The sequence below is a fragment of the Ciconia boyciana genome, chromosome 8 (genome assembly GCF_034638445.1).
Source record: "Ciconia boyciana chromosome 8, ASM3463844v1, whole genome shotgun sequence".
NCBI classification, from domain to species: Eukaryota; Metazoa; Chordata; class Aves; order Ciconiiformes; family Ciconiidae; genus Ciconia; species Ciconia boyciana.
This window is the reverse complement of record NC_132941.1, coordinates 16946755-16971729: the sequence shown is the minus strand read 5'-3', so window position 1 is coordinate 16971729 and position 24975 is coordinate 16946755. Positions and strand designations below refer to the sequence as shown.

General features: G+C 38.7%; 1 protein-coding gene and 1 long non-coding RNA gene across 2 annotated transcripts in view; one reads left to right on the top strand and one right to left on the bottom strand.

Annotated features, from left to right (window-relative positions):
- The window catches only part of LOC140655568 (uncharacterized), a 92711-nt gene that overhangs the window by 53589 nt on the left and 14147 nt on the right, over nt 1–24975 (top strand). The window lies entirely within an intron of this gene.
- Nucleotides 1–24975, bottom strand: part of CHRFAM7A (CHRNA7 (exons 5-10) and FAM7A (exons A-E) fusion) — a 43873-nt gene that overhangs the window by 14802 nt on the left and 4096 nt on the right. The window contains exons 3-4 of the mRNA XM_072871358.1: nt 6193–6237; nt 1224–1333 (exon numbers count right to left, since the gene is read on the bottom strand). Coding sequence (XP_072727459.1) covers nt 1224–1333; nt 6193–6237 — 155 coding nt within the window. The remainder of the gene's footprint in view (nt 1–1223; nt 1334–6192; nt 6238–24975) is intronic.

Sequence of the window (24975 nt, the reverse complement as noted above, 5' to 3'; positions counted from 1 at the left end):
AGTACTAAGTGGCTGACAAATGCTGTCACTGGGTGCTGTTATCACATCACTACAATTCAACAACACCTGTGACAGTGACGTTGATCATAAAGGTGATCATCAAATGGCAAAAGGGAGCATAACTGCAGCCGACATACTGGGTACAGCTATTCTCTAGGTCTTGTTGCAACACAAAGCAGCTCCTGAAGTGGGGAGGGGGAATCAGGTTGATAAACACAGCAGGGTTGTCTTCTTAGTAAACATATGGCACAGAAACAGGAAAAAAGCCTCCAGGAAGACAAAAGGTTCATGTCATCTGCATGGGCAAAAAAATAACAATGTACCCTGGCTACCACAAAAGAGCCAGTGCAACATGTACAAAGCAGATGTAAGGTTTTTCCAGTACCTGGGGAATAGCACACAGGCCCCCAACAACTGCAGAAAAAGGCAAGCTGTTAAAGAGCAGACAGCTCTTGGTGCTTTATCTTTTTAAACTAAATAAATTCCACAATGGGAACTACCATATAATGGTGCAGCCAAAGAATCTCTCAATGTCAGCCCAAGGTTCTGCAGTGGATTGATGGCAATCTCTCTGTCCCTGAAATAAGCCCAACTCAGAACAGATAGTTTGAAGAGGAGAGCAGCAAATATTGTAGCTATTTTTGTAGCAGAAAGAAAGAGTAACACCAAAACTGGACATGGGAAAATGCAAGCATACTTACTGGCATTTACCTATCCTGCCTCTAGTGAAACCCACACTAAAACTAGACAAGCAGTCAAAGTCAGATTTGAATTCACCAGTAAACATTTAGACCAAACAAATAATTTAAGAGGAAGTTATCACTACCTGTGCCATTAAACACAGCCGGAAAAGTTTAGTTTTCTAATAATCTCACAAAACCTATCTAGAACTGGTGGTAGGGAGGATGTCGTTGTTTACGAAGTATTTGCAAATATGGCCTTCTGTTGTGTAAACAGGAGACTGGTAATTTTCCAGTATTGCAAAAACCTAGAACATTTTGGAAAAGTATTTCAAAACCTAAGCATTTTGATGAGATGATTATGTCATTTGCCTTGCCTTATCTTTGCAATTGGACAGGGTGCTAGATAATCTCATCTGGGGCCCCTTTCCCACAAAAGGTTAGACCAGTTGACCTTTCAAGGTCCCTTCCAACCTGGGCTATTCTGTGATTCTATAATTCTATGATATTTTCTCCTTCCCCACATGAAAAAAGTGTGGCTACCTGTTATAGAGAAGAATATCTGGCTTCCAAATCAGTCCATCAGGAAAACGGACATTCTTCACTCCCGGGTATTCAGACACATTCCACTGTAGATAATGATCTGTCCAGTACTAAGACATACACACAAAGAGTAAATTAGGTCATCTCATCCACTGGTTTACTGTAGTTCTCTCTAGGGACCGATAGCCTGAAACAACAAGTGTTCTCTTGTTAAAGAGACACTATTTAGCTTCAGGCAGTGAAATGTTTGGAAAGGGTGAATTAGGCCACCTAGAGCTCAATGGAAAGCATTAAAATCTCATTTTTAATTCACGATGCAGTGCACATAACAGCCTATAAAAGAAGATTTGGGGTGCTTGTATTTTATTGTTCATGCTGTCTCAGGTGCCAATTTGGGATAGAACAGATTTTCTTTTACAATTCATACATTAACTTCAGTTATGTTTATCTTCACAGACAACTTTGTTTTCTGTTGTTGGAAATTCTCAGGTTGTAATAACTTGATTATAGACATGAGCTAGAGCAGCCAACAGTCACTGCTGACAGGGAATACAACCGAAATGGCAGAACAGTTAATACTAGCATAGAAGGTCTTAGCAGCTCCTGTGGCCTGAAGTTAGGCAACCTGGGGGGCAGATGCTCAGCAGCACTGCACTGTCCCACAAGCTTCCTTCTTGGGTGGCACTTACTGCACCGGAGGCCTCTGTCCTGGGGGCTATCCATGCTCCTTTCAACCCATCCTTGACTGCCAGAATAGGCAGGGAGTCCGTCGCGGTCAAACCAACAGGGGTTTGATCTGTGTTTAGCGTTGCTAAATCCCAGATACTGTCATTGAAACATATGGTCGTGCACAGTCATAAACAAAAGCACTGCCCCAAACTTCAGAGTACCATGGCAGCTCTAGCAAGCTGGTTATCTCCCGGTCTCCTGAGAAACACTAGCATGAGCTACTGTATTTTCCTGAAACTGAGGTTGCACTTCACCGCTTACTAAGCAGATAACTTGTCGGGATACAAGGGTGATCACTGCTGTGCGCAAAAGGTATAGATAGGAAATAAAGTTCATTTTGTTTCACAAAATGTATTTTTTCTAATAATTTCTATGCTTCATTGGAATGTGCCTCTCTCTATCCCCATATTATGTTATTTACATTAATTTCACATAGCTGTAGGCATCACATAACTTACAGTGAAAACTTCTCCAGATTTACAGCGCTGTTGCAATGCCAAATGTTAGTCTTTTAAATGTAAACTTTGAAATGGGTGAGTAAATTTACAATAGTTATCCCTTCAACAATCTAGTGGCCCTTATCAAAATCTTTGACAGACATTAAGGTCAGAAAAAATTTCCAATGGGTATTGTGGTGGTAATGTTATTGATCATTCTCATGGGGCATTCACATCAAATTGTTCTATATAATTCCTTGCATTACTGTCACAGGGCAGTTTCAGTTTGATACACCAAACAAGTCCCCAGTTAGTCTTATGCTGCAGGTATTCAAATTCATTCTTGTACCTCTAGAACAGTGTTTGTAAGTGACCATTTTGCTGCATGCAACACATCTAATAGCATTCATCACACATCTTTTATAAAGCTTTTGCTATACAATTTCTTGGCCTGTGCTTCCATATTTATCTCATTCATTTTTTACTAGGTAGCGCCTTGTCACCTGAACAAATGATCTGAGTTGTGCATTGCTTTTTCCTTTTGCTTTACAGATAACAGTTTTTTACAGAAATCTTAAATCAGAATATCTGATCAGCTCTGTTCATAGTTTTTTCTTTTCACTGCTTGCTCCATTCTGGTTCTCTAATTAAACTACATGTATTGCTCACGCTCATCTATACACAGCTTCTATAAGCTGATCAACTGCTTCTCATCTTTTTTTTTTTGAAATTTTACACCTGTTTTTACAGTAAATGGTATTACATGAATGTCCCGATAGACAAATGTCACTGTATTTTTTACCACTTCATCTTTTTGGAATGTAGAAATACTGAGATCCTCATGATACTTCTATTTTTTACAAAGTCCAGCAATCTAAAAAAATACGATGTGTGGTTTTGAGGCATTTAAACCTGTGGGTTCTTGTTGGCTTTAGGCGACTCATTTTCAGGAGCTGACAGAACAGGTCACTTTCCAAGCAGCGGTTGCAGAGCTGGGGCTGGCAGGCTGCGGGCAGCTGCTGCAAAGCTCACTGCCCACCGGCTTGCTTGTGTGCAGCAGGGTCCCTCTTCATTTCCATCTGAACTACATTACAATAATTTATATCAATATATCCAATAATTTCTTATTCTAACTTCTTTTAGGAGTTATCATGGCCGATATGATGTAGCATAGGGTGACACTGAATGATGCAAAGACAGTCAAAGGTGATAGAAAATGTAATATTAAAGTCTGTATTAGAGAAAATGTTAAGCAGATTGTACGGTTGCTCTGTTTAGCCATGTGTACAAAGTGCTTGCCCATCCAGCTGGACACGAGCTGCCTCATTTTGTTTTAACTTTAGAGCTACAGTCTCCAGCATAGCTGAAGTACATTTCATCCAGATTAAAATAGCAAACAGCTCAGGGTACTTGGGTTAGTATTAATCTATGTGACTAGCCAAGGCTCCTGCTGTAACTTAGATCAAGTTTAAGATTTTGATACTGAACAGTATTGCCATGGAGATAGTGGTCAGGATCAAAGAGTCTGCATGTATAAATACTGGATTTATATTCCCCTTTTTCCCAGGTTAGTTTTTGTATTTAAGTATTTCAGTGATGATTAGATAAAATATATTTAAGATACATCTCTGATTATACACACATATATATCAAGAAAGGGAATGGAGAGGGAAATTCAGGGAAAAACTTACTTCAGACAATTTAGCATAATAAAATGGTATATGTTTGCCTTAAGCATTATTTTAATCTGTCTAGTATACCATTAATAGACAGTTAATATGCGAACACTTTTTTTTTTTAATGTCTACATAGGCCATGAAGAGTGGCTATGTTTATTGTAGTAATCGAGTGATGTGCTTATTGCAGTCCTAACATGCTCCACATACATTATGTGCTAAGGTGAATAAATCAAAAGAAATACAGAATATATAAAAGAATCAGGAATTTCCTTAGGGGAAAAAAAAAAAACAATCTCAAAAAGGATAAGGATGCTGTGGGATAAAAGAGAAGGAAAATAAGTGATAGCTTCTCGAGTATGAATTGTCACCTGTTTTCCTGGTAAGAAATCACAGCAACTGTTGTCATTGTAGCTCAAAGCCAAAAACATATTATACTTGACAGTTTTAATCTTACTGTACAACAAGCCTGTAAAATAACATGAGCTGAATGCTTCTTCCACGTCAACTTTTCTTTGTGAATAAATGGAATAGCCATGCTATCCTTTGTAGGTCATCAAAATAGTCTTTCATTTGTTTTCTAAGGCCTACCACAGTGCAAGAGAGGTGCTCTATAAAAAATGTTACAATAAAAGAAAAAATAATACATTTAAACTGAATGAGCTGGTTAAAGAAACCGAAAGGTGTAAAGTTTCTGTGGAAGCAGCATGCTTATTTTGAATAATAAAACTCTTCTGTAAACTTCTACTTAACCCAAACAGTTCAGTTTCTGTAATACAGATGGGAGTTAAACTAATGGCAAATTCTCATCATAGCTGCTAGGGCATGGAGAGAGCTCCCCATATCACCCCGTCTTTGTAAAGCACAAACTTATGGTAGAAATGTTTTGTGGAAGCATTAGGAGCCCACAGTAGTCAGCATGGTAAGAAGCATCTTGTTAATTCTAAATCTTAGCATTAAACTAATGCAAAAAAATAACCAATCAAGTCAGAATAAACCTGTGTACGCTCCTTTGCTTAGGAGCAGCTCTCTGGCTAGTTAACCTTACAGAGAAAAGAAATTAAAAATACTCTCACAAAGTTCTTGAATGTTCTATTATCTGTTCCATTTATTTAAAAGTGAGTGAAACTTAGTCCTGCCCAGCAATGCGTGCCATGAGTTAATGGGGACAAATTTCTCTGCTGTGCTATCTAGTGGTGGCAATAGTTACGGTTAAGAACTAAGAGAGGATGTGAAATTCTGTCACAACTCTAGCAACTAAACATTGCAACAAAAGGCAAAATAAGGCTACTGTTTGACAAATGAACATCCTATGCGGGCAAAACAAACCGGGAAATCAGGAAAAAGTATACTGTTCCCAGCTGAACATTAGGAAACTGAACTGATATTCCAATACCTATTTTAGTCATGTAGCTGAGATACAGAATTTGGAGAACTAATATAAAAAACCTCTCATGTTCAGTTAACTTCTGATGATGACCTATGTTTAAACAACAACATTTTGAACAACACGGGAACAGCATGGCCATTTTAATTAAAATCCTTTTGCAGTTTCTTAAGGAGATAGACAGCAAAGCAAGTAGGATGGCTGAGACATTCAGTTAGGACAGTGGCAGCAAGCTCTCAGGAGATAATGAGCCTCTTTGGAACAATTTTTCCCCTGTATCAGAAGAACCATCTGGTGATTTTCAGAGTGCTGATCAGAACAGCTATTACAGATGAAATGTATTTCTTGCATGCATAGTTCTCTTTCACAATCAAATTATTTACCACAACAATGGATTTGTTGATGTGGGTGATAAGGCACTTGCACTTACAGTTACTCCACCTGGGACTCTTAGGACACCGGTGTCTTACGACAGTCAAGAGTTTAGCATGACTAAATCAACTACAATGAATTAGTAACTTAGATGTAGTGACTCAGATTCTTAAAAGTTTTCAGAAATACCTGAAACAACATCAAGACCTAAATCTCAGCCTTACAGTTTTCCATTCAGCTTAGCTTTGTCCACTATGTAGCAAGATATAGAACAAAAGCTTGAAAGTTTCCTAAAATTCAAACCCTGCACCAGATTAAACTCAAAGACCAAAGGGGAAAAAAACCCATAACTTTGTTTCAAAACTCACCATTTGCAGCCAGATGTTTGTTGTTAAGACTTGATTCTTTTCATCCTGAGAGGAAGGAGAAGGAGAGGAAGAAGGAAAAAACAAACCACAGCTTAGTACCATACAGTTAAAACACCACCAGTAAATATATTTGACTGTTACGAAATAGCCAGTTGTGCTAAGGTATGTTTTAAAGCAAAGGGAATCATTGCCTGGAACTTACTGCAACAGAAGTTTTCACAGGTACTTTTTAATGTGTTTCATATTACCACAGTCAATCAAACTGTTTCCTGAGGGTGTCCATCCGCCAGACTCTTCCCTGGGGCTCCTCCTTTAATAAAGAACCTCAAAAGGCAAAGCAGATTACAATAGGGGTTGCCTGTTTCACCTTTGTTAGGAGCAGCCCTCTCACTAATTAACCTTACACACCAGACATATGCAGGTAATAGAAAAAATATTGAACAAAGAAAGTGTGACTAAGCTCAGATGATTTGTGTTGAGGCCATATTGAGTAGCTTCTTAACAGGCAAGCAGCACCACTGAATATCAGTGGAACTATACAAAAAGTGTTCTATCAGCTTTACCAGAAAAATGTTGTCAGGGCAGAACGTTATTATTCCGCCTGGAACAGTTCCAATTTGAAGGCCTTCCCCCTTGCCTCCTGTGCCTATGTGATGTAAGTTCAGGTGACACAATAGCCATCTTAATGCTGCAGTTAATTAAAGAGTTTAATTCTTCACTCCTCAGACACAGGAAAACATTGGTGACCTTATTTCTGTGGAGGTACTGTATCAGTATCCACCTGGGTTGTGTGAAGCTAATGGGATATATTATATATACTGTCAGTATTACATGTTCTCCAAACTGAATGCACAATCCCTGTCCCAACACCAGTCAAAGCTTCATTTACTCTAAGGAAGTGTCATAGCAAGTTTCAGTCACCTGTACAGCAGCAACTGTCAGAGTTGCTCGTACATCTAGACCTCTGAACTTAAATCTGTCACTCTTGAACTTAAATGTTGTTCCTAAAGGCCCAAAAATGGCCAAAAAAAAAAAGGTTTAATCATATTTCATTTAAAAAAAGCTTTCTTTTTTTGATAATTCTCTTTACTAAAGGTCAGTACTCTTTACTCTTTTGCTGTTGTTCAGTGGACTTCTAACTGAACAAAAGTCCTGAGAGACCTTTAATTGAAGTCATTTTAGAGCAGTAGAACAGTAAAAAGTTACAGACCATGTAAAATCAAATACAGGGCAAGGGACAATGGCATTCTTAAAGCAAGTGAAGCCTTTTGAGGAGCAGCATCAGTAAATGTATGCCAGTGTTACTAGCTCGTGTATAATCACAACTAAATGTACAACATACAGACAAATAAAAAGATTTTAGGGAAAGATCGGTATTGTGCATGAATAAAGTCTGCCCTCAAATGCACATTCCTACCTTCCTTTAAAATGAAAAGTAAAATTAAAAATATAAAGAAGCACAGACCACAGTTAGCGATTCAGCACTTTTCCTCTCTATTTTCTGCTTCATCACCTCCATTAACCTTACTTTTTCAAAAGTATCTCAAGTGAACAAGTCATTTAAATGGCATCCTGGGGAAACAGGTCTCTTTAACCCTTAGGTTTCAGGAATACATTATTAAGCTGCATTGAATTAGCATGCTGAAGGCATTGCTGAAGAAGTCAGCCAGTCAAAGCAGTAATTAATTTGCCACAGTAGCTGTTATTCTCTAGCCATATAAACATTAATTTGGTGCCTCTTTCAACAACCTGCTTATAGTGTTATAGCACAACAAAACTAGTTTGCATGGGATCTTTAATTCATGAATAAAGAAACAATCCTTACCATTCATATCACCATGACCTAAAGTCTATAGACAAGTGTTGCAAATTAAGGACATGTAAAACATATATGTTTCTATTTATGATAGCCATTTTTAGGTCAGACGTAAATACCACCGGTGATAACTTATCACTAAAAGTTCAATAGCATTTTCTCAAAGCTCTGTGTGCTGTTCCAGATGGACATGACAAGTTCCTATAACGCAATGTCCCATCTATTGCATCTGAGCAAAGTGGAGAGCACCACTGCTGTGTGGTTTCTCTGCAGGGCAGACAGTAGTTGTGTTGCTTTGCACAGGCGTAACTGGCTACTCAAAGGTGCAGAGCAATTCAGAATCCATTATGTTGTGGGAAACTTGTTTCAGGAGTATTAGCTGGATGGCATGTACTCCTGCACAGTTAAATTCTGAGTTACACTCACATTTTATTCACAGTGTGATCTCTTTCTACACATGAATGGCCCCAGCCTTAGATTACTGATGTTTCAAAAATTCCCTTTCAGTAGCAGGAAAAGATTGTACTAAAGTTGGAGCGCTGCTGATGCTTAAGCTAATGATATGCCGTGGGGATTTATTTTGAAGCCCTGAGCCCACACCATAGTCAGATGAACTATTTTAGGAGTACTAGAAAGGAGCTCTACTATCAACCAGCACACATCACAGAACCAGGCTAGAGAGCCATCGCTGAGCAGTCAAACTAGCAGGGCTGAGGGGGACAGTACGCTTAATCCAGCTGTGCTGCTGGCAGAATGATTCAGCTGCCTGCCACACTGCCAGGCACCTGGGCACATGGCAGAGCCATCACAGGTTTGCCTGCAGGAGACTCTGCAGACGTATTCTGAAAGCCAAGAGCTATTCTAAAGTGCGATCTTTCACTCAAACCTAGCTCAAAGAGGGTGCCCTCAGAGTATTAACTCACAAGTAATTTGTACAGTGAAGAGAAGCCCTAAATGAAGATGGCCCATGCTGTTTTCCTGGTGTTTCTTTGTTATTTTAAGCATTTAGAGCCTGAAAGAGTATATTTGAACAAAATATACTCTTCCAGCTTTCAACAACATTTTAGTCATTATTGGACTGACTCACCCATCACTAGAGAAAAGATTCTGATTTTAGAGGGTTTGTCCCTCTCTATGGTCCCAAGTGAAGCTGGCGAAAGGTGGGGCAGGAGACATCCTTGCCGGGTTTCTCCTGGCTAGGAGAGGGTTTTTGATGCTGTTTTAAAAGCTTTACAGCAAACTGTATTAAGACTGGTTTCATCAGAGTTGTGCAGTACTTCCCCATAAAATGATGGGTGGGCTTGAAATGCTTCATAGAACTTCACCAGTTTTTGTCACTTCGCAATATTTTGTGAACACTTACTTACAGAAGAAGTGTTGGAACACAAAAGCAAGGCAGCTCCTATTACAAACCCCTTCTACTGTAAAGGAGCAAAGAAAAAGGACTTCACAATATATTCTGAGATGCTGGGAAAATTAGTAAGAGAATGAGACCAGAAACTATATCATGTTGTTTGGATTGGTGTGTTTTTTTCCCATACCAGCTACTTTAGGTTACCTGCTGTTCAGATAGTACTGGCCAAGTAGCACAGCTAATGAAGAGTTAGGTTTCATTCGTGCACTGGGAGGTGGGTGGGAGGCTACTTCGGTCTACTTGATTCATAACTGTAGTCATGATCTGTGAGGGCAGATGGCAAATTGCTATTGAACTGCTTATCACGTTATTTTATGGCAGTGTAGTTAATGAAGGGAAAGTAGCTGACATAAGGAAGATTTGAATGGTCCTTCATTTTTGAAGGTAGAGGTAACAATTTCTGGAAGTTTTTGAAGGGAATTGCATCATCTCCATTCTTGCAGTTCCTATCTCTGGTTTTGTCTTTTCAATTTAAACAGTCTATCAGACTGATCATGTTTGGAAAAAGTACCAGATTCTCACATTATCCTTCCCTTAGCCTGTATTCAACAGAATATATAAAAGAAAAGATGGAAATTTGACAATGCTTTGTGAAGAGCATTAGCCTGGACATTACAAACTTTGTAAGAAGCATTATCTGCTGACTTCCAAAGGGATGTCAGCACATCTAGTATTCACACTAGAATGCAGCAAAAAGCAAGGGGAAAAAGAAGTAAAATAAGCTTGCATGCCTATAGACTGGCATGCAGACAGTGATGTGCAGCACCTAGCAAGAAACACATACTTCCCAGAAGACTTGCATAAAGTGATGTCCTGACTAAAATCTATTAACTGTAATTCTTGCACTTCAAATCCAGATTCTTTATTTTTACATGGTTGAATCTCACCTAAATTACAGAAAAAGTAAAGCCTCTTTGAACTGGGCTTCAATTACTATGAACCTTAATAAAAAAGTTTGTAGAAACATTTTAAGATATCCCTTGTTATAGCAATAATGCTAGGATCCTGACTGGTACCTCCTAGCAAGACTGAAATTAATAATTGTAGTCTGAAGTTAAAAATGGGCTGGCAGCCACATGTAAGGCACTCCCTATACAGATTTTCACTTTTATTCGCTTGAATGTCATCCTACTGAAACCGGCAGGTTAATAATTTTATTAGCTCTTATCTCATTGTCTCAGCACTTGCTCGTTAAACATTCTCAACATCTTCTAATCCACGATGTCAAATTACTAGCACCTAATGACGTTTTTTCCCAAATCATTTAAAACCCTGTTATGTTTAATTTTTGCTTCACACAGCTTGCGATCTTCTTCCTCTTCCTTTTTAGAGTCAGGCACTGAGCTCACTAAACTGTATGTGAAAGTGAAACTGTATGTGTGTGTAAGTGAAAAAGCCTGAATTCTTGTAGGATTAGTACTGGGAGAACAGGCTGGAGGGTGATTTAAGCACTCATAAAATGGCCAGTTGACAAAAGATTGATGCTGTGGCCATACTTTATGCAGCCATAGTGACAAGATGAATCTGAGCTCCTCAAAACTTATGGAGAGTAGTGAAGGGGCTGGACTTCTCCATTCCTGCCCATCATGCTGGTGGATACCAGCACCCTGTGAGGCCAACCTCCAGGAGAGGCCAGACCAGCATGTGGTCCAGCTTCACCCACCTGGAGCCCATCTGAAAACACCATAGTGACCTCACATTCTTTATAACACTAAGCCAACATGGGGGATTATTGCAATTATCCTCTCCTCATGTGCCATGGTTAATGCTAAACTTTTGTATTAAAGGTGGCTCAAGGCTTCTTAGTGGTGCAGTGGTGCAAAATTGAATTTTGCTATCTCAGGGGTGAGGATAAAAATCCGTTGCTTAAAAAAGCCAGCCTGATGCTTCTGCAAGGACAGTGAAATGAAAACTGCAGCTGCTTGCCAAGGACTACCTCTAGTCATCCATAGGTGGGGGCTGTAGCTGCAGCAAGTCTTGATCTTGAAGAATGTAGTAGAGGGTGCAGTGTCAGGCTGCCCCGTAATGGGTGCACATTCATTACCCCTGAAGCCTAAGGCATCACCTACATTGCACCTGCCAAAAGGCAAGAATAATTAAAATGCAAATTTGGATGGAATTAAGGAATGTTTGGGTTTTTTGCATAGGAATAAAAAGCTACACGGCAAGTTGGCAATGTGAAACAGGTTTTTTAGGCAACATAAAGATGAAGAAAAAGGCAGTGTACAGGATTTGTGAGATGAAAGAGATTTGAACTCCTGATGCCTCTTCTGCACCCGACTTCACTTTCACCACAAAAGGAATAGGTTAGTGCAATTACCCTTCACTTCTCCAGTAGTCAGCAATATACCTTTTTATTATAGTAAAATGTTTTCGACTCAGCTTACAGCACATATTTCCAATTATGCAGAAAATGCTGCATAAACAGGCATTACCAATGCATAAATAATATTAATAATATTCCATGATCCAGCATGTGAGGCTCAACACCAGGAACAGGCCACAGAATGTTTCTGATTTCTTGAAAATAGATGCAAAAAGTGCAAAATGATTCAGTAAAAAGTCAAAAGTGGAAAATATAAATTTTCACTGTTTCACTGCATTTTTCTCGAGGCCACTTCAATCTTAAGCACACATTTATATTTGGTGTTCTGACTTTTGCCATATCAGTGAGATTTTTATATAAAAACAGAGCTCTTACATCTATGACTTAATCTTGTAGTGGTACAGCCTACTGCTGAGAAGCAACACTCCTTCAAAATCACAGCAACTGTTACAAACTGTTTAAACTGTTTAAACATAGTTTATGATGTGTTTTACTATACAGCCCAGTCAGCATGGTGTGCCAGTTCCGCATGACTTGGCCTTTGGCTTGTGCTTGTGCTTGCATAAGGCAGCTCCCTTTACGTCAGCTGCTAATTTGCCCTGATTCTGTTGGTGCTAAAAACCTCCTGAAAGTTGGTCTTCATTACTTTATACTCAGCCACTCCATGCTGCTAGTGACCTTAGTGAAAACTGAAGGCATTTAGGACATCACCCTTTCTTCTCTTCCACATTCCACTTCAAAGCCAAATTCACCCCTGAGGCACCTTCACTGCTAGGATGATATCTGACTGTGTGACTTTCTCACCCTCCAACTCAGACTCTCTCTGGTTCTTTCAGACCTTTAGGGATAAGGTGCTGCAGCTGTGCTCAGGATTTAGCTAAATATCTCCTGTAGCATTAAGTGATTTTTGCAGTTAAATCTCTGAAATCCGGCCTGAAAATGCCTTCCTTACTTCGTGTGCTTCTTGATCTTTGATTTAATGTCTTCTAGCTTTTTTTTAATCAAAGAATTAAAATCTTAAGGCAAACCAAAATGTGAGCAGTTAATTAAAGTTAAATTTGAAAAGAAAACTTCTTTTCTATTGAGCTCTTAGGTTTGTTAGATTTGTGATGGATGGCATATGAATTGCTCTTCGTACTCACTACATGCTGAAGGCCTTTGTGAAATAGAGAACTGCTCTGTAGAATTGCTCCTGTCTGGGGAAAGTGGAGTTTTGTTGCTGGAGATAACAGAGACTGGCACAGATTGCTGCCACTATCCATTTTTATTTTTTAAGAAGGCTGACTTTGGACTGTAAATTCAAAGAGGAGCAAGGCAATAAATGGCTAATCTGGGACTAAATTAAATACTTAGAGTTATATGGGAAACAGAGTTTCCCTGTAGGGAGACCCCCCTCCTCACCCCCCACCCCACCCCGCAGCGCCCACTTTCATTTGTGATACAGTGAGTAAAGTTTATTGAAGTCCCCTAAATCTCTAGCCAGGAACAATGCAGGGCAAATATTTGGCATATTCCCCACACAACCTGCTGTTCTAAGCACTTTCCATAGTCTTGAAGGACAGAGTATCAGTACCAATCCCAGATGCAGTGACAGTTCCTCTGTTTCCTATTTGACTTAAAAAATCAGCCTCTTCACATCATGTGAATGGTGCAGCAGAGCTGAACAAGGACCTACACTAGAATGTCCAGCTGAAAAAGACAATGCAGCTGAAGAGTATTTGTGAAAGAGTTGAATCATCCATGCAAAGTGTTCGAGCTAATGACTGTTGTATATATTGGCTCAATTTTATAAACAAATTTATAAATATTTGTAGGAGAGGGCCATTGTTAAGTCAGTGACGTTTCCTGCATGAGACCAGTGGGATTAAGGTCTGACTCTGCACTCTCATTCCATTTATTTATTGTTATTGTTTTGGTTGAGAACCATGACCTACATTCAGTGATTCCTCTGTCTGGCCATATTTACTAGAACTATTTATTGTACAAATTAAGGAGTGGGCCACGCTTACTAGAAATAATGCTGGATAAACCAAACATTCCAGCTCAAGCTACCTCTCTTTAGAAGATAGTGCTGTGTGACAGCCAAGACCTCATCTTGCTATTACTTCCATTCTGTGCAGCTTCTTACGTTCAAAATGTGACCTATCTTCATAAATGTTTACTTAATCAGAGTGTAATGTTTAAAGGTCAAGATATGGAAGATTTGTTTCAAAGCCATATCTACTTGTGTCATCTTCCTTTGAAATGCATGCATCCAGGCTGGCCTACATATATATGTGTAATGCCATTTTCTTTATTACCTGGGCTGTGGCGTAAAGCAGTGCCAGCAGTACTTAAAGCCAGCCAGCTATGCTGTACTGGGTCTAACTTTTGGGTATTACTCTTAGGGCATATGATACTTAGTATCTGTAGAGCATTTTCCTGTCTTAACAGTTTGTAAGTGTGTCCCCTCCATCAGGAACATGTGAAATTGTTCAGAAATGTTTTGGGTTTTTTTATTGAATTATTATAAATGTGATTAAATGAGTAAGAAAATCAACAAATACTTGTTAAAAAATGGCTTTGTAAATCTTCCTTCTAACCTACAAGCACATTATTTTCGGTAAATTAAACACAAGGAAAATGGTGCCTAGCTACAAATAACAATGCAACAGTGCCAAATGAATACTTTACAGTACTGCTACAAAACTATTACGTAGCATTACAGATTTTAGCACTGCTATAAATATCCTTAGCAGTGCAGTCTTTGCGCACAGTTACACAGCTCAACGTGTAGCAGCTTAGACTGCCACATCTGCTGACATTAGTTCCAGATGTTTGGATGTAGTAACAAGGACAAGCAGAAGAGACAGGCTAAGGAACAGAGCAGAAATAACGCAGTGTTACCACAAATGGAAACAAGCATCTGCTGTTGGGTGCAGAGGGATCTGGGGACAGGGTATGCAGAGGCGCAAGCTTTAGCCATGGTGAAGCCCATTATGGTGAGCTCCTGGTTTCATGTAGTGGAAACTACAGTAGGATGGTCTGCAAGTCCCTGGGCAACACTGGTGAGAAACGACATCCAGCAGCTGGGAGGAGGGGAATGGGAGAGGAAGGAAGGAAATCTCCTGTGTGAGTGGTGGAAAGATGCCCTGAGCACTAGACTAGCTACAGTTCCAGTCCGTGTTTAACGCTTGAGCCAGCACATACTTAATACAAGGTTTGCTGTGAGCTTGACCTATGTGTAAGTCTAAAAAAAATGGGGATTTTCAAGTATGTGTTCTGCATGGGTATTGAAGCCTGGAGTTCACCTGTGCCGTGCACTGTTCAGGTGCACAAGGAGAGAAACAAAAGAGTGAGGAAGTAAACCTGAATACAACAGACAAGTATGCTTCTGCTTAATAGTGAAAGTTCTGTGAAAGTTTTAAAGGTTTCTAGAGTTAAAATGCTAAAATGTTACTAAAGCATTCTGTGCTACTGGGATAGGAGTAGATGCTCTTTTTTGGCCATTTGAATATCTTAATTTTTTCTTTAAAATAAAAATTAGAAAAATGTCATAGAATTTTACCTGGGTTAAGGCTGGGTCTGGAGTATCAGATGAGGAGTCTGATTGCTTTGCTTAACTTAATTCAGGTGAAATTCTGAGGGAGAGTTGGTTTTTTGTTTTGTGTTGTTTTTTTTAAATTGTGCCATGTGTGCTTTGTTTTGCAAGTCTGAAAAAATCCAGTGGTTTCTCCACACCAACTAATCTCACATGCTTTTGCAAGAAGCACTTGCTCTCTCCCCAACTACTTTATCTTTCTTTAAAGCAAAGGTGGAGTTTGCTCAAAACGTACACAGGTCTTCCCAGAAAAGCTGCCGGAGAAAGAGCATAGAAGAGCCATCTTAACTCTGGGCAGAGCATCTGTGCGAGAAGCCTCCTTAAAATGTGGGAATGTGTTTCTGTTCCATATATACTCTGACAAGCTCTGACAGTTGTGCTTACTGTTCACTGTATTAGGGCTTTGTCCTCACAGTGGGCTTGAGATGTATTTTCACTGAGTTTCACAGAAAAGAAGCGGACATTATAAATATGTGTGAGAGCCTCATGATGTACCATTTCTGTTACCATGGGGACATAATCGTAATAGCAGTCCTTTTTCTTTTTTTTTTCAGTACATCATTGTTAACAAGAGATTGTATTTAGATTTGAACACATTCGTCTTTGCAAAAACATGCAGGGATTAGCCATATGAAATGAGGAGAGTACAGCTTAGCTAATAACATACTTCAGCATATCTTGTGTGAAAAAAATATTCTTCTGAAGAGGGGGAGGTTGCATTTTTTCAAGTTATCTTATGAATTCCCATGATTCACTGTAGGTTTCACTCAGTTCAATTATTAAATATAGCATAGAACTCAAAGTGCAGTTACATTTATTGCAAGCATGCAAAGTAATAACTGTGTTCTGTTGCTTTATTTACAAATAATTCTTGATTCCGTTGTATTCCACAGAAGACTCCCATTGAGAGGACAGAACCCTGAATTAGTGTTAAATACTGGCTCTAGGTGCTGATTATCATTGCCAGTCTGACACAGATAGGCATCCCAGCTCTGAACGCATGCTGGGATCTGGGAGCTACCAACTATTCCACAGGCTAAGAGGGGATAATGGAGCCCCCATAGCCCCACTCCTTAGAGAGTGTTAAAAACAAGAGGGAATCAAAGCTTTTGAACTTGATTTATTTGCCTAGAGGTTAGCTGCAAAACACAGAAGTTGAAAGGTCCGGTTGTTACACCTGGATGTACCAGTAATGCCAGGACAGCATTATATCAAAGGATTTGACTCTATTTTTATTCTTGCTAATCAACTTTAAGTCATATTTGACTTTTTATTAAGCCTTTCTCCTCAAAATGTTCATAAGTCATATGGAAATGCTGTTATAGCCTGTATATTTAGCAAACTAAAGTGGAAGGAAAGCAGGTGATTTCTTCAAGGAGAGAAGAGAAAGTTATGGAAGAACAAGGAGCTGAACACAAAGCTGTCTCTTCCCCTCCCTTCGTGTGATCAGAGCACACAGCTCTAGCACCAGCCTGCTGCTGGCATTCTTCTATCCTGTTTTTGTGAATAACAGCAACAGAAATTTCCACACCTGACCAAAGTATGTTGTCCATGTTTTAGCATCAGTTCACATGCTGAAACTGCAGAACCTTTGAGGAACACCAGAGCCACAGAGATAGAGGCATCTGACTAGGACACAACCATGAGGAATAGCTCTGTCCACTACAAATGGACATAGTTAAAGCCAGCTTCAGAGGACCAGTTAGCAAAGTGCCATTACTCATCCCAGACAGTCTCTCTAACTATACTATCTCCATCTTTCCAAGTGTAGGCAAATTAAGCAAGAAAGAGTAGCTCCAAAATTCCTGTGATATGTAACATAATCCATTATCCTCGATGTCTTGGGGTCTCTGTTCAATCTAGGATACAGCACAGACATCACCATGGCAATTTAAAAATTCCCTGGAGAAGGGTATAGTACAAAATATGTTGCTTATGCTGCTGAACATCTCTGCAGCTCTTGACACAGAAGTATTACAAAGACACCTTAATAACTTGGGAAGAGAGGATGAATCAGCATTACAGAAATTCTAGTTACTCCTTACCCTACATCCCCTGAAGGACAGGTTTGAGAGTCCTCTTTTACAGGGTCTTCACTTTCAACTTTCCCTAAAAATCCATATGGTCCCCACTTCTCTTTAATGCCTGTGAAGAATCACTGACAAAGGTACTGAGAAACCGTGAGCTTGGCTGAGAGGAACAGATTGATGAAAATCAACTGTGTGTCTCTCTTCACAAATGCAACAAGCGTCATGACTGAAATGTCAGAACACCTACGCAGTCCTTCAGGCTGCTGTTTTCTGCAACGCAAAAGAGCAAACTCTCTCCTATGAAAAGAACATTTCTGCATGGTGGGGTCAGAAATTGAGTGAACACTCCAAAATCCATAAAAACGCTTATTTGAATTTCTTGAGCTCAGTGAGGGGTTCAGTCAAACTTATCAGTGCTCATTATTTTTTCTGTCTTAATTCTTGCATTTAGTAGTATTGGTGGTAATGGGTAAAAGGCCTGCTTCTTTCCTCTCAAATACTTAACTGACACAACTGTGTAGTTACTGAGAGTAATTATGGGGATGTCAACCACAGAAATATGTTAATATTCATGGCTGAACACAGAAAACAAGCCAATAAAAGTCTAAAGTAGTAGTGCTGTATAATTAAACATGTGCATGGGTCCACCAACTCTGCACATGGTTATTGATCATCTTCCCTTCAGGCTACTCCACTATGAGGATCATATAAGCAATATGGAGACGTGATTATAAGCCATGCAAATACGGTTTCACTTCACTGCCAGAGGATTTTGCAGAGAGGAACTGGATAAATATCATATTCTTATATTGCTGCCAATGAGCAGCAACATGGCTTCATGCCATGCTCTTAGCACTTCCCAGTTAGCTGTTGTTGAAGCCAGTGTTAACAGCCTTTCCTTTTTACAATCAAATTCTAGTTTCAGATAACAGGCATGAACACACAAGCATAAGTGAAGGTTAAATCCAAATATAAGTTTACTTCAGGCTTCTTCTGGTTATTCTGGAAAATAATTCTTTTAATTTTGAATAAATTAAATATTCAAAATAAATTTAGTTAACACCTTAAAAATAAATTATTTAAGTAATTAAAATTCTAAGTGAATTTTAAAAGATTTCTTTTTTCTGTATAAGTGCTTGTACATATATACTCCCTGCTGCCAACCCATTGTAAGATCTTCTTCCCTTTTTTTTTTTTTTTGCCTTTTTTGTAACTTAGAGATATATTTAGATTGGAAACAGTTGGATTGTTTAGTAGTCTATTCAGGCGAATATGGTGGGGAGTTCAGGAGAAACTGAAGAATTCACATCTGTATCATCTAAATTTGAAGTAATTAACATCTGAATGTTTCTATGTTAATACGTTGTTCATAGATAGAAAAGTGTTTGCTTGCAATCCATTGACAATACTTTGTTCAACTGCTGTCAGCACTATTAGATTTGTAAATTACTGAAAACTTTTTATAGTGTGTGCTTTTCTGAGAGAAAAGCAGGCACTGTATCTGCACAGGTCTGAGAATACAGCCGTAAAATGAAACACAGAACAGAAACAGAATACCACCTACTCGATTGTTTAGGAGCCATAGCCCATCAGGACTACCATTTAAAAATGTTAAACCACGACTGGTAATCTAATCTAGTCCCCAAGCTCCTCTGGTAACACAGGTGCTCCCAAGGATAGTATTAGAGGTTAGGGGCATTGCTTTAGCAGCACCTCCTGCCTTCCCTTGCCATCATCCCTGAAATTGCTGCAGCACCTTTCCTGCCAACTTGTGGACCCACACAGATCACGTTACAGGAGTGGGGCAGAGGCTGTGATGGTTACGTGTGGGTTGCTTTTCCCCGGATAATTAATCCAGCCCACAGCATCTTCCCACAGCACTTCCAGAAGCCTTCCCAGAAAAGAAATGGGTCCAGCAGGTGCAACCACCTGCATTTGAATTCCTTCCTCAGTGCGCATTGACACTGCAGTCAGAGGCAAATCAAATCCAGGAAGAACCAAGTCAACTCCCATCTTTACATGCACAGTAAAACAGGCTTTCGCAAGAAGCACCAGATTTAAAGAGCATGTAATTAGTCTGTGCGTGCACCAAAACCGCAGCAGACGAGCAGAGAGACTAGACTGCACACACAGAGTGCATCGGCTCATGCCACAGCTGGGACTGAACCTGCAGGTCGCCCAGGAGCCTGGGAGCAGGGAATTAATTTAACAGGCAAAGAAGGTTTAACAGTGCTGATCTAATACTTTACTTGTACTTTATGGAGCCAGATCCTCAGCCGATGCAGATCAGTGTAGCTCCACTATCCCAGGACAAGAACATTGCTAAAGAAAAATATGGGGCTTTCAAACATTTCATACAAATTTCCACAGACTGTAACAAGCTGATCCATATTGGTCAAAACAAAGGATATGAACTTGGGTATTAAGTAGTGACATGATGTATTGTCTAGTAGTTGAATATGAAGAAATACTGTAATTTTAACTGTATATAGTCTTCAGAAAAAAGAGGAACAATTCTGAATATTACCGGCATATATTCATGTCAGTCCCCAAACTTCTGTGAATTAAAAGTTTTGTATAAGAACAAGTATTAGTTAGCCAGACCTGACTCCCAGAAATTATGTCTTGTGCTGTAATTTTTTTTTATTAGCTGATTACTGAGGACTACTAATAATTACAAGATGATGTGACTTTGCAAATTCTGTTGTTCTAGTAAGAGGTCCTGTGTAAAATGTGAAAGCTTTATGTTCTGGTCCCTGTACTCTACAGCAGTCCGTCACAACAGAATCTATTTTCTAGGACCTTAATCATACTTTTCATAGCAAGGATGCAAACCTTCCTCATCACAAGTGGCATACCTGTAGATGTCTACTCACTTTCTGAGTTAATGGGGCATCCATACCAATGTAGTTAGAAAACAAAGAAATGAAGTACTGAGCTTTTATGATTTGTGCTTATTATTTGTATCACAAAGGATGAGAAAAATGTTAGAGAAACTGCTTTACTTCACTCATATTAAAAAACAAACGAACAGAAAAACCCCAACTGATTTGTATTACAATTCCAAAGACCTCTCCTGTGGAACCAGAAAGCGGAACAGAAGTTCTGATGTTCACGTACAACAAACATCTCTAATGTCCTCCAGTTAACTATTATCAGGAGTTTTTTTATAGCCTTTAGTCAGTCTTTTTTCCTTCCTGCAAACTGCCTTAAATTAGTTTAAATTCATTGCTTCCCATTCCATCCAACAGAATGTAGACTGTGTTTAAAATATCTTTCCAGATTTAACACTGTTTGAGAAGACTAGGTAAAAGAAAGATGCTGAAGGAAAAAATAGTCAAAAAAGCCAGAAGATATTTAGAAGCACAGGAGAAATGGACAAATATCACAGAAATAAGGTTGCAGTTTCTCTTAGTATGTCAGTATCTCACCGCAGTAGCATAGGGAAAGGTGTTGTCTGCTTGTTTAAATAGATCAATTATCAGAATATTTTAGACTGTTATTTGAAAAGATCTGTTCTTCATATTTCACGGGGAAGTAGAATACTCCGGTTTCTATTATAATCCATTAACTTTCATAGGTATTAAACTAACTAAAAATACTGAAAGCATATCCCAGCACTGTTCAGTTTTCTAAACTCTCAGGAATAAATCATGGTAGAATGGAAATGGCTGCAAGATGAAAGTGAAAACAGTTTCTCCCTTTAGCATGGAGGGAATAAAGATCAAGCAGCAAAGTGAGAGGAAAATAAAGCTTGGAGAGACTTTTCCTAATGTTCACAAATGAATGCTAAAAATTAAAAGAATAATGCAGATTTGATGAGCTTCTGCCACAACCATTGTTTGCAAAGAGGCTGCTGAGGTTTGATAAACAGCTTAGGAACTTCTTTAGCACCATTTCTCAATGAGCCTCTTGATTTGGTTGTTTTATTCGTCTTTCCAGATTTAAATTTATTTTTTCTTTTTTTTTTTTTTGGCAGGGGACATGTTTGTTTTATAGTCTGTTTCTTTACAGAAGCTGTTCTGCTTCTTTGAATGACAGCATAATTTTCTTTTTAAAATTTCAAGATATTTCATATTACCATCTTGCCCAGTGGGTCCAGGGCATTTGATTGCAAATACTGAGTTGCAGATTCTTATGCAGAGGCTTTGCTAAACACTGTATTTAAGTCATTGAAGTCAACTGTGTCACTTACACTGTGTAAAATGAAACAAGGACTAAAGCCCTTGAATATAGAAATCTAAGTCATCCAAGTAACCAAGGGCAATGTAGGATGAGCAAACTTTGACTGAGTTCAGATAAACATGAAAAAGTTTGCGTCCTTTCATTTTTCCTTTGGTCTGCACAAGTGAGTTGAACAGCCTAAAGGAACAGGATTTCTCTTGAGATTCTGCTGCTGCTTACTACATACAAACTACTATTCAGCACTTTTCTTTCCCCTAACTAGAAATTAAAAAAAAGAAACAGAAGAAACTGGAAAATAAGCGAAAACTGTTGTGTAGTAAATGATTTAATTAGCTAGTAAATGTCTGGAGGAACCATGAAAGATTCCTGACTAGATGATGTTATGCAACATAAGTAAGAACTTGAATATTCATGTAGATTAATAACTAAATTCAGCTTCTTAAATAAATTATTAAATGTTGATTCTTCTGCTAGTTAAAAAAAAAAATAAAAAATGATCAGAGTTGACCAAAATGGACACATTCATACCCACCAAAATGTTTGTCACCATAAGTCTTGCTGTAGAAGTCACAAGCTAAGATAGTCTTGATCCAGCATTTTCCCAAGTTTAGCAACTTGGCTCAGATAGAAACGGAACTAGCTTGGTTTTTTGCTAAATATATGACAGATTTTAAGTGAAGAAGAACCATGGGTAGAGGTTTGTGAGCAGTTTAAGATAATCTAAATCCAAACTAAGTGCAGGTCATCTAGAAAAACGGCTACTCAAAAAATCGATACAGCTAACTGCTTAGTCGCAGAGGCACTTGCACAAGCCAAAGGGGTAGGAACATGAGGCCAGAAGTTAGTGAGATCATCTCTTTCAGCAGCAGAGTGCTGAGGTCAGCTTAGGACACACACAAAATGGTGCCCCGAGTTCCACATAGAAAGTTGGTATAAATTCTAGATTAAAACCAGAAAGCCCCAGAACACAGTAACGTTCTCAACAGTTGCAGAGTAAAATGCTGAAATTCCTTAAAAAAATCTAAGAAGACATTATTAATGAAAATTAATATCAGAAAGCCATTGGTCTGATCCCAATGCAATAATTCTTCTAGTCTTAACTTTAGCATTTTTATATAAGTAGAAAAAAACGTAAGTAGTTTCTCTACATCATGTTCCTTATTTTTTTGACATTGTACTGAAGCTATGACCTTGACCAACTATCACCATCTATTAACCCCTCTTCCTCTCCTGCCACTAAGGTATGCAGATACCCTTAGTAATTTGTCTGTTAAGATTTTCCTCTGTGCTTATTCTGAAGTTTTGCTCAGTTTTCTTAAGTCAGATATTTCCAAACATTTTCTGATTCAAATCCAGAGAGATGTTTATTGTCAGCCTGTTTGTTCAATATACATTGCTTTCTTGCAAGGAGTCTTGAAACAAGATTTCAGCAAATCAGAGAGGAAGTAGGTTATTTTTCATTTCTTTCATCAAATTGCTTGGCATTTCTTGTTTCAAGAAAATTGAAACAAATAATTATAAAAAGCAAAAGAAACCTCTTATTCTATCTTCTGATACTATAATAACTCAAATGTCCTTGAGGAGCACTTCTGGCCAGTCGGCTGTCTACACTTTGTTTTCACGTCAGGATGATTTAATTGCAAGATTGTTTGCAAAGGTTTAAGAGCAGTGATTTTTCTATTAAGGAATATAGGAATAAAGTGAACTGAAAGATACCTAGGATCTCTCTCTTGAAATTTCTTATTAACTTGACACAGAAGCTTTTTTAAAATCCACTCCTTTCAAATCTCTTTCTTTCCATTTTGCCCCCCCATCCTCTTTCACCTTAATTCCACCTTTCTTCCAAAGTCCTTTGCTGTCTCTCAGGTCTGCCATACATTCCCACTTCTCCTCTAAGCACTCCCCCAGTTTCCTAGCTCTCCTCTTCATTCATGTGTCCCCAAATTGCATTTTTCTCATGCTGCCACTGTTTTCCCTCCCCATTTAGCAACACTTTGTATAATTTCCTATGCCAGCTTGCATTCTCATTAGTCAGTTCATTAACTCTATTTTCTAGTGGACTAAACTACATTGCGGCAATTGGCACTTACAGGTCCCTCATTATGTAGTCCTGATACTATAATGCATATTAATACGCAATACCAATAAAAAGAAAAACATATCTGCAAGCATAGGATAGAAATAATTGCTAGCTTTAGAAGGAAAGGGTTAAACTAAAAATGTAAGGTAGGAAACATCCACTGTGTTTGGAAAAGGTTTCATATACTGTCTCCCCTTTCCTATCAGCAAAGTCAGAGTGGAATGGAAGAGACTTCAAGTAAGGAATAGCAGCAGCCAGGATCCAGCCTGGCTCAATCTGTTCTGGCAGGGATTTGACTGATCTGCTCTGGATAGGTCTAACTCCCAGTACAGCTTGTATCAGCTGAGAAGCCATTAAAAGGAATGTATAAACTACAGGAAAGTATGATGGTGACATGTTTTGTTTCTAGCTTGTTAAACCAGTAATTGTTATTGCAAGTAGCTGTCATTCCCACCAGCATTTGCTTCTTGTTGACAATGAAGAAAACTCATTTGTTTTATAGTGTGAAGCTTAATTTACTTCATGGTTGGTTTCTTTCTTTGCCTGTCAATCCCAGGTCTCTGAGAAAGAAATGCAGTCAGTTTTATAGCAAGCAGAATAAGCTGTAACTAAACTGCCATTACAAAAACTATGGCTTCTTACTGATTATGAAGGGATTTTTTTGAAAGGCACATATGATCAAAAACTCCTTTTTGAATCATATTAGCCAAGGCTGCCAGTCATTGACTATACCCAGACTGACTAGTGATCTGTGGATATTTGCCCTTCAGTTTGTATGGTTTTTAATTAAACTTGACAACTCCAGAAGAAATTAACTCTGTGAAGTTGACTGCTTACTGGCCTTTAGCCATTTGTGTCTCCAACAGCCAACTGTTCATACTGTAGTCAAGGACATGGTTATAGCCATGTCAGGAGTGTGGGGAAGAGAGCGCCCCATTATTAACTCACAGAAATGCAAAGGAAATCTTTATAGTATGGATGCAATTTAAGTAGGAAAAAAGTTGCCTGGGCATTCAGCTTATTCTATTCAGGAAATGGTTTTGATGACGTAAAGAAGGCTTCTGTAAGCTGTGTTGTCACTAGGAGGGTTTGGCCATACAACAAACCTTTCCCAGCGTGGTTAATACTTAAAAACACGTTAGCTTAACATATTCAGGCCAAATGTGTCTATGTAGAATGAGACCAGAAGTGCAATTTCTGAAAGCCAGGTAAAAAATTGGTCTGTTCACAGCCCTGTTTTATTTTGGAGCAAAGTGCTTTTTTGAGCTCTCCTGTTTTGAAATAATTCTGAAATGAATTTTATGTAGTGTAGTGCTAACAATAACAAAACCAACCAAACAACAAAAATCCCA